Source organism: Drosophila novamexicana, unplaced genomic scaffold, assembly GCF_003285875.2.
Source record: "Drosophila novamexicana strain 15010-1031.04,08,12 unplaced genomic scaffold, DnovRS2.1 tig00000008-arrow-pilon, whole genome shotgun sequence".
NCBI classification, from domain to species: Eukaryota; Metazoa; Arthropoda; class Insecta; order Diptera; family Drosophilidae; genus Drosophila; species Drosophila novamexicana.
Genome location: NW_020824765.1, coordinates 6354778 through 6363197, shown reverse-complemented (window position 1 = coordinate 6363197; position 8420 = coordinate 6354778). Strand labels below are relative to the sequence as shown.

General features: G+C 36.7%; 2 protein-coding genes across 2 annotated transcripts; one reads left to right on the top strand and one right to left on the bottom strand.

The window, feature by feature from the left end:
* Positions 1-2195: 2195 nt before the first annotated feature.
* LOC115764102 lies at positions 2196-2833 on the bottom strand. The gene is made up of 2 exons (XM_030706958.1): positions 2762-2833; positions 2196-2705 (listed from the first exon to the last, which is right to left on the bottom strand). Exons 1-2 carry the CDS (start codon positions 2831-2833, stop codon positions 2196-2198), a joined length of 582 nt encoding a protein of 193 aa, XP_030562818.1.
* A 1443-nt stretch (positions 2834-4276) lies between these two features.
* LOC115764069 lies at positions 4277-4774 on the top strand. The gene has a single exon (XM_030706920.1). It carries the CDS (start codon positions 4277-4279, stop codon positions 4772-4774), a length of 498 nt encoding a protein of 165 aa, XP_030562780.1.
* Positions 4775-8420: the final 3646 nt, after the last annotated feature.

Here is an 8420-nt window from a genome sequence, read left to right as displayed (position 1 = left end):
TTTTTAAATGTTCTACAGTTTATTAAAATACTCATAAAATCCAGGTAACTATATCTACTTTAACAGGGAAATCTTTTGTGAGTGTTTTTATATCTTTTCAGTCATCTGTTGAAATTCTCTTCGTTATTATTATTTTAAAATTTAGTGAGCCCTTTTTTTCCATCTATTGAAAAGTATACTATATAAAGTAAGCGCAAAATTAACAACCTTTAGATGCCTATGAATATTATATTTTCTATAGATATAATCGTCCAAGTCTGTTATTCTAGGTAAAAAGTTATATATATTTTGAATTTTGAGCATAAACTTGCATTGTTTTTTTGGTTGGATAAACGAGACTAATATCAAATTAAATGTTTAATGCTTATAAACATTTTTAAAAACCATGGCTACATTTTATGCCTTCAAAATTACAAAGACTCAACAAAGGAAATGAAGCTTGACAGAAATGAAACTTAACATCAAGCATTTGACATAACAAACATGCTGTCAAGGCGGTAATGCCCGCATTTGACAGGAGCTTTACTTAATTGTTTTGCTTAATGGACATAATGAAATAATCGTATGCATAATAAATTCGGAGCTGTAGCTATGTGTGAAATTTCATAAATTAACTAGGGAATGGCCAAAGGCGGCAGACAGCTGGGGCAAATACAATAACAACTGGAGCAACAACAACCGCAGAGGCAATCAAAGCTAGTCCAATTAGCTGTCTCAAAGGGGGGTATTTCAAGCTGCCAAAGTCAAACTTGCTGCAAACTGTTGCAAAATCGATGCTGACAGCAGTTGCTGCTCCTGCCGCTGCTAAACTGACAGTTAAGTTAAACAATGCTGAAGGGTCGCTGGGGAGCTGGTTGACAGTGGCAGTAGGCAACACATGCAAATCTCTAACGTCTAATTAAAAGCTAGATGGCAACTTTAACATGTAGCTAGCACCTGTGACAGACGCCGGAAGTGCACAAATGGGAAACTGTAGCAAATCATTTGACAAACAGAGTTCGAACCCAAGCTAGGAGCATTGTTGCCGCCCCCTAGGCACAAACAGTCCAAGGCGGATGAAAATGTTATTAGTTGTCTGTTGCCAGTTGTCTGTTGCCAGTTGACAGTTGCCAATTGTCATTGCGACTGTCAAACGCCATGTGGCAGCAACCAGACAGACAATAGCTCTGTTAGCGGCTGCAACAAAGTGTGTGTGCAGGTGTGTGCGTGTGTGTGTGCAAACGGTAATTGAACAACATTTGTTGAATGGCTTGGAACAAATTGCTGCCACACAGTGCAGCACGTACGAGTGACAGGGACAGCAACAACGACAGAGACAGAGACAGAGCGTGTCTAAGTGCTGCAACATCAGGTGTTGCGACTGTGTTCACGTTGTCAACGCCAGACAGGTGGCTTTTTTTATTATTGTTTTATTTTTTTTTTTGTTATATTAACTTCGAGGCCATATGTACTGCTGCTGCGGCTGTCAACTTTTCATACCCTGCAAGCAATAAAAAAAATTGGCCATCAAAAGGGTGTCATAAAGTAGTGCGAGCTTATGCCAGACACACAGTGGCCAATGTTTATAGCTCTTTCTTTTGACTAGCATCGACGAATTTAGACTAGTTTGTCTGTAGTTCATTGATCTGTGCATACGGGCCGTCCTCTAAAAAGAGCTAATCCTTTGGCTAAACAAGAAGCCAGAAGCCGCATATCCAAATTAACTTGTGTATTCTCCCATTCGGTCTGTGACTTGTTCATGAGTTTGTTATCGTAAAACGATATTTTACGTTTGTGCAGCCAAATGTTTAACTTTTCTCAACAATTATAGCTTTAGTTAAGAAATTCTAACCGTCTAGCTGTGTGGCTTACTTCTACGATCTTATAACTTAAAATTGCATTTGCTTTCATGAATCTTACATAGGTCGAAAATTGAGTATAGAAATTTATCGGAAATTTGCAATGTATTTTGGTCTCTAGCAGTCCGATGGCAAAAGTTCTGACTTGCTGAAACAAAACGTGTTGCTTTTTGGTATCATATATATTTCTGGGAATCTGTTGCTCATGAAATTTCATAAGAATCGTTAAATCAATACAGAAGTTATTTGAAACACAGTAAATTCTGCTGAAGAGATTTTCAAGCGTGAATTTACTAGAACATCAGTGTAGCGCTTGAGACATGCGTCATATATTTCTGTTTTTTCAAGCCGCACAATTTAGGCATCTTTCTTCTTCTTGGCAATACTGGTGCGCTGTACATGGGCCACAATATGGCCTTGGAACAGCTGCACTTGGCGGCGCTTATAGCCAAATTGAACGGAGACAGGCGTTTCCATCATAACAGCTGGTATTAGACTCAGGTCCAGTCGAAAGCCGCGCATATAGTAGGCCTTGCCCTGCTCAAAGGGGCAATGTCGAGGGAAATTGCTGTAGCGGTCAAGTATATCGCGTGCGATGCGCAGCAGCGGTACTTGATTCTTATTCGAGAGCAACTGGCAGCCATCTGTGGTCACATTGAGCAGCACAAAGTCCACTGTGCGACGTGGTATTACAATGAGCATGTGGAACTCGTGCTCGTTAAGCGGTTCCAGGAGCGCGAATTCCATGTGCATAGTGCGCCGTTTGGGATTCTTGCTGAGACCGCAATGGAAACTCTTCAGGGGATTTGCCTTTGAAGCACTGCCGCGAATGCATGTAAAATTCTCAAACTGCAGCTCAAAGTCCGTCTGCAAACACATAAAAAACTGCGTAAAGCAATGGCTTAACCATTACGTATACGCACCTTGGCCGCAATCGGTGGGACCAGTCGATAGCCAAAAATAATGGCGATAAATGCCAAGGGCGTTACGTACATTTCGTCGCTTTCTTCCAAACTAAACTCATTAAGCAATAACAAAAGCAATTGAATTGTAAATTTTATTCGTTAATCAAAATCGCCAAATAATGCCAGTAAATATTGTCATCCACTGAGGCTTGACTAATGTGCGACTGAATAAATAATGTTTATCAGCGTGGTAAAATAAACATGCTTTGAACGTTATATATAAAATCAAAGCGTATTTAGATTTGTTTTGTATTATCGCTGTGTGAAAATTTCATTAAAATTGGATTAGTTTATGTGCATGCTGTATGCGAATATGTGCATTGAAATAATAGAATTATTATTTTATTGTAATTCTTACTAATATAGATACAATAATAATAATGATTCTTATTAATGTTCGATTATATTATAATTCATAGAACACATTCCTAACCTTTTTTATTATTTTATTTTATAATTTATTTACTACCTTATTTTTAATATTCTTACTCCGCTTACTTATTGCAATCAAATGAAACCAAGTCCGACATATCTATTAAAATGTACACATAGTTGTCAAGGAGACAAAATATTTTAAGAACAACAAGTTTGTCTTATTTTGAATTATCCTGTGTAATTCGAGATTAATTTTAAATTTGTTTTCTTTTTATATTTTTCTTTTGAAATTTGAACATTTGATTTATATAACTGATGGGATTCTTATCATTTAATAAATTAGATATGGATGTAAGACATTGTTTCTGTATGATATACTCTTTTCCTTTGACATGCACAAAATGTTGTTGTTTTATTATGCGCTGGCATAATAGCGAAAGACTGTAAATATAAAGATTTATGAGAGATATTTTCAATGAAGGGGATTGAGGAAAATGGGGAATAAGTTGATCTGATCTTCAATCTTTGTTACTCCGTCTATCGCGTTAGATTGAATTGAATCTTTACAAAATTACCTTTTTATAAGCCTAGAAAATGTAAAAAGGTTTCATTTATTTTTCCATACTAAGGAGCTTTTAAAAAATTGAATAGCTGGTTATTGATAATTATTTAAATCAAGCCAATTTTATAATATCTCGTTAGATAGCTGTGCTGCGCTTTTTAATTGATTTCATATACAAATTTATAAATATAATTTTGACCCAAACACATTTAAAAGCAGATTGTTAATCATATTTAATGGTTTATTGTTATAAAAAATACTAATAATTATGATGTGTAATTATTAAAGCAATTAGTGCATAATTGTTCACATTACATATGCATATATTTCAGGTAAATTATTATGTACATTTTAAATGTTTTTTAGTTGTTCGTTGTTTTAAGTTGCCTTTGGTTACATGAATTCAACATATTTTTACGTGCTTTTGTTAATTTTAAGCATGGCCGTGCATGTTGCCAGCGCCATGGTTAGCAACGGTATACATATAGTAATTGTTTTAAATATTAATTCCAAACTGACCGCAGACAAAGTTTTTTATGATGTTTAACAACTGCAGCTGCAGTTCGGATGATCCCGAAAAGTTGCTCACCCATTTGAACTGCAGCCTGGGTAGAAGCTGGCGACGTCGCACCTTCTCGATTGAGCTAAAGTTTCGTCAGCCTGTGGCAAAGTTTCTTGTTAACATGGCCAGTGTGCTGCCACGAGTTAACGGTCCGGATTTTACACTGTTCAACCTGAGCAACATCAATGGCTGCCAATTGCTGGCCAACAAAAATCAGATACCGTTTATACAGCTCGGCCGTCTTACAATGGAGAGCTTCAGTAATGTGCCCAAGCGTTGTCCCTTTCCCAAGGACGAGCTCATCTATGTGCGCAGCTTTCGCTCCAATATGCAGAATATGCCCGCTTTCAGTTTTGAATCGGATATGCATATACATTTCGCAGTGCTCGTTAATGGCAATAAGATCATAAAGGGCTTCATACAGAGCCGCGTTCAGCATCATCGAAGCGGCAAAAGGGACGAACTCTTGTAGCCCAGCGGCCATTCGTGCTGCCAATGCCAACAAATCGCTGAAAAGCAACTAAGCAAATGGCATGTGGCAAACTGTTGCAATAAAATAAAAATAAAAATTCCATGCCAATTAAGGTACTTGTTGCGAACTTTGTGTACCCTAACGGCAACTATTTTGAATATGTTCTCAAGAGAGTTGTAACTCTTTATTTTAGGTATTCTTGATAGGAATGAGGCTCTGGGCTTTTATGGAAATTCGTTGCAGTTGTTATATTATTACTCCAGGCTTTTAATACCCTGAACCCATTAAAAATGGGTATAAGGGTATATTGTATTTGTGCAAAGTCCAAATGTATGTAACAGGCAGGAGGAAGCATCTCCGACCTCATTAAGTATATATATTCTTGATCAGCACCAATAGCCGAGTCGATCTAGCCATGCCCGTCTGTCCGTATGTATGAACGAAAAGGATATTAGAACCTATAAGAGCTAGAGACATTTTGGTCTCTTTTTAGATGTAAGTCCTCCTAGTGCCTGCGCAGATCGAGTTTGTTTCCGATAATCGATAACCTACTTTGTTTCCAAGCAATCGATAAAATCGAAATCAATATCCTGTTTTTTGGGCAATTTTGGTAAATAATAAGAGCTAGAGTCACCAAACTTAACATATAGCTTCTAAAATAGAATATATATATGCATTTGATGTTGGAAGAAGAGGGTTTGGGTATCGGGAGCTCCCGACTAGAACCTCTTACTTGTTTTTATTAGATATTTATATAATCCATCATTGCAATTATCGATATCATCGCTAGTGTTAAATAAAACTCTCATTTTAAATGTTATTTACACTAGTATAGTCTATATATGATAAGGCTGTTGATAAATATTTTTGACGCTTAGAACTATGTAGGATTTAAAACATTGGCTTAGGGCCTAATATAAATATGCTGTCGATTATTTTAAATATTTGTAAAAGTGTATCAATTTATACTGTCTAAAGAATCGATGTTGTGAAACTGAGAATGCTTCAAATGTCGCTCGCATTGTCAATATATTTATCTACCCTTTTATCTGTGTGTCTCAGTAAAGCTACTTTCATGAAATTTGATAGACATATTTTTCTCCACTGGAGCTGTCAAATGCATCAGAATAAGACATATCAGCTTCTACTCAAAAGATTTCTAGAAAATTTGCCAGATTTGGCTAAAATGTTGGCCAATCTTCCATATAAAAGACCATCTAATCAACGCTACCCGCAAAAAGTGTACCATTTGCCTGCAATTTTTCTGCGGCCAGCCAAGTGTGTGAAGTTTGTGGCACAAAAAAAAATTGCGAAATGTATTATCGCATTTCCGTGCCGCACTATATGTTGCACGTGACGCACGTTCTGCCGTCCACTGCCCACATATAGTATGCATGCGCATTCATATATAAATATATTGGAATTAAAAATGCTAGTCGCGTTTTCACGTTTGGGTTCCTGTTGGTTCGTTTTCAGATGTTTTCATTTTTTTGCCCAGAGTTTAAGGTAAATTTGTTCAAATGAGCGCAGGCTCCAAGCGTTTGCCGCTGGCCCTGCACTTGTTGCATATTTATTTGTGCAATCTATTTTAATGTTATTAAATTACTTGACTTCAAAAAGGCCGGGTGCTCAGCTAAAGTAGCTCGACAGGCAGAGCAGCCTGCGCTAAGTATCTGGTCAATAAGCTGAGGAGTTTGCATTACTCTTCAGCTTGCTGCTTTAAATGTAGACGGACTTTATTTTAAAATTAAAATGATTTGTTTGCTCTGCAAAGAACCACTTCCACCACTTATATTAATTGTGATTTTTGGCATGGGATTAATTAAAAAAAATAAATAAAAATAAAAAATATTTGTTATAGAAAGCAAACAAAAATGTTTTTCACATAGCTGAGAGTAAGTGAGTTTTTTTTGTAAAGCATTCGTATAGTTTTTTCAACACTTTTTCAACACTTTGCTGAATTCCTGGATTTCATTTTAAAGTTTTTTATTATTTTAATTGAAAAAAAAGTTTTTTGTTTTGTAAAGTTTGTTTTACCTGTTGCCATTTTTTTATTACGGCTTGTGATTTTTGGTATATCAAATAAATAAATATATATTTTAGTTATCTGAACTAAAGAGTTTTTTGTGGTGCATGCCTGTTGTTTCTTCTGTATTACCAATGCATTTTTAATTTTTTCGTTATTCGAATTTCTGATATTGGTTTTAAATGTTGTTTTTTTTTGCTGCTGCTTTTGCCGTTGCCTGTGCAAAGTTTTGACCAACAAACCTTTTAACGTGAACGCAAAGTATGCTCATGGCATCCTCAGCCAATGCTCTGGCAAACACATGAGCAGCTCATGCTGGAGAGTGCTCATATCATCAGTCTAATCATGTGGAATAAGGCGGAAACGGAAATTGCACATACACACACTTGGAACACTATTGCCCGGCTGTCAGTTAAAGTAGCATACGTGAGGATGTACGTGTGGGCTGAAGCCTGTGTGTGTGGGTTAACCAGATTCATGTAGCCATATGTTAGTGGTTGCCCTGCACCTGATTCTCTCCCCGGAGCGGATATGTTGGATATGAAAATTTTGTGGTTAGACATTATGTCCAGCATTTGGTACAGCGGGAAACATACCAGGGATTTTGAGTTTAGCTTATTAATTAAAATTGCATTTACTGTTCAACTGCAGTTGGCAAGTTGTGTGCATAATTTTCACCTGACTGCGTCACATGAGGCTTAGCTAACCGGGCGGGCTATTACCATGGGCCTTATTAACGCTGTGGCAGGCAACGTTTGTTATCAGTGCCAAGCACACATGCCGCATAGTCGCTTATCACTTGACTGAATTTTTGATGAGAAGTCGGCGTGTTGAACGACTTGCTGTGTGTCAATGACACCAGCTGAAAATTAAACCTTTCGATTTCGCTCTCAAAGCAGTATGACAGTTAAAGAGTAGCTCATAGGAGGATGGAGCATATGCTTTTTGAGCTTAAAGCTTTCTGTTGGTAAGTGCTTTAAGAAATTATCAGGTTAAAGATTTCTAATTTACTAATGCGATAATTATAAACTTTAAATATGCTAGAGACAACGAGAAAGCCTTTCGATTTCGCTGTCAAAGCAGCATAACAGCTTAGGAGTATCTCATAGGAGGATAGAGCATATGCTTTTTTAACCTTAAAGCTTTCGGTTCCTAATTGCTTTAAGAAATTATCAAGTTAAGGTTTTCTAACTAACTAATGCTATAATTATAAACATTTAGTAGGCTAGAGACAGCGATAAAGCTTTGAGTGAATATATTATATTGAAGATGTAAATCAAGCTTTAAGGTTCTAACCAAACACTCTTCCGCTCTCTCTTTTTGGTTCTTGCTACATTTCCCTCGCCAAAATCCGTATTATTTTCAGCTAATGCCATTCGCCCATAACCATAAACCTTAATCAATTGCCACTTTGGTGCTTGCATCAAATGTCAAAGGTAAATGATAAGAATCTAAACATTTGGCTAACCCTCGCTCTGGTTCTCTCGCTCTCTGACATTGACACACACACACACACACACACACGCATATCCGTTCCTGTCGCCTTTGGAAATTTAATGCCATTTACTCATTTTCCCATTCAATAATAAAATAATAAAAAAAAAAATATATAAACGATGC

What these genes read in the sequence shown, in the direction of transcription:
- LOC115764102 (XM_030706958.1), bottom strand. Translation starts at nt 2,833, where the DNA reads ATGTACGTAACGCCCTTGGCATTTATCGCCATTATTTTTGGCTATCGA. An exon ending in TCCCACCGATTGCGGCCAAG is followed by an intron (nt 2,706 to 2,761) that starts GTGCGTATACGT and finishes ATGTGTTTGCAG; the next exon opens with ACGGACTTTGAGCTGCAGTT.
- LOC115764069 (XM_030706920.1), top strand. Translation starts at nt 4,277, where the DNA reads ATGATGTTTAACAACTGCAGCTGCAGTTCGGATGATCCCGAAAAGTTG.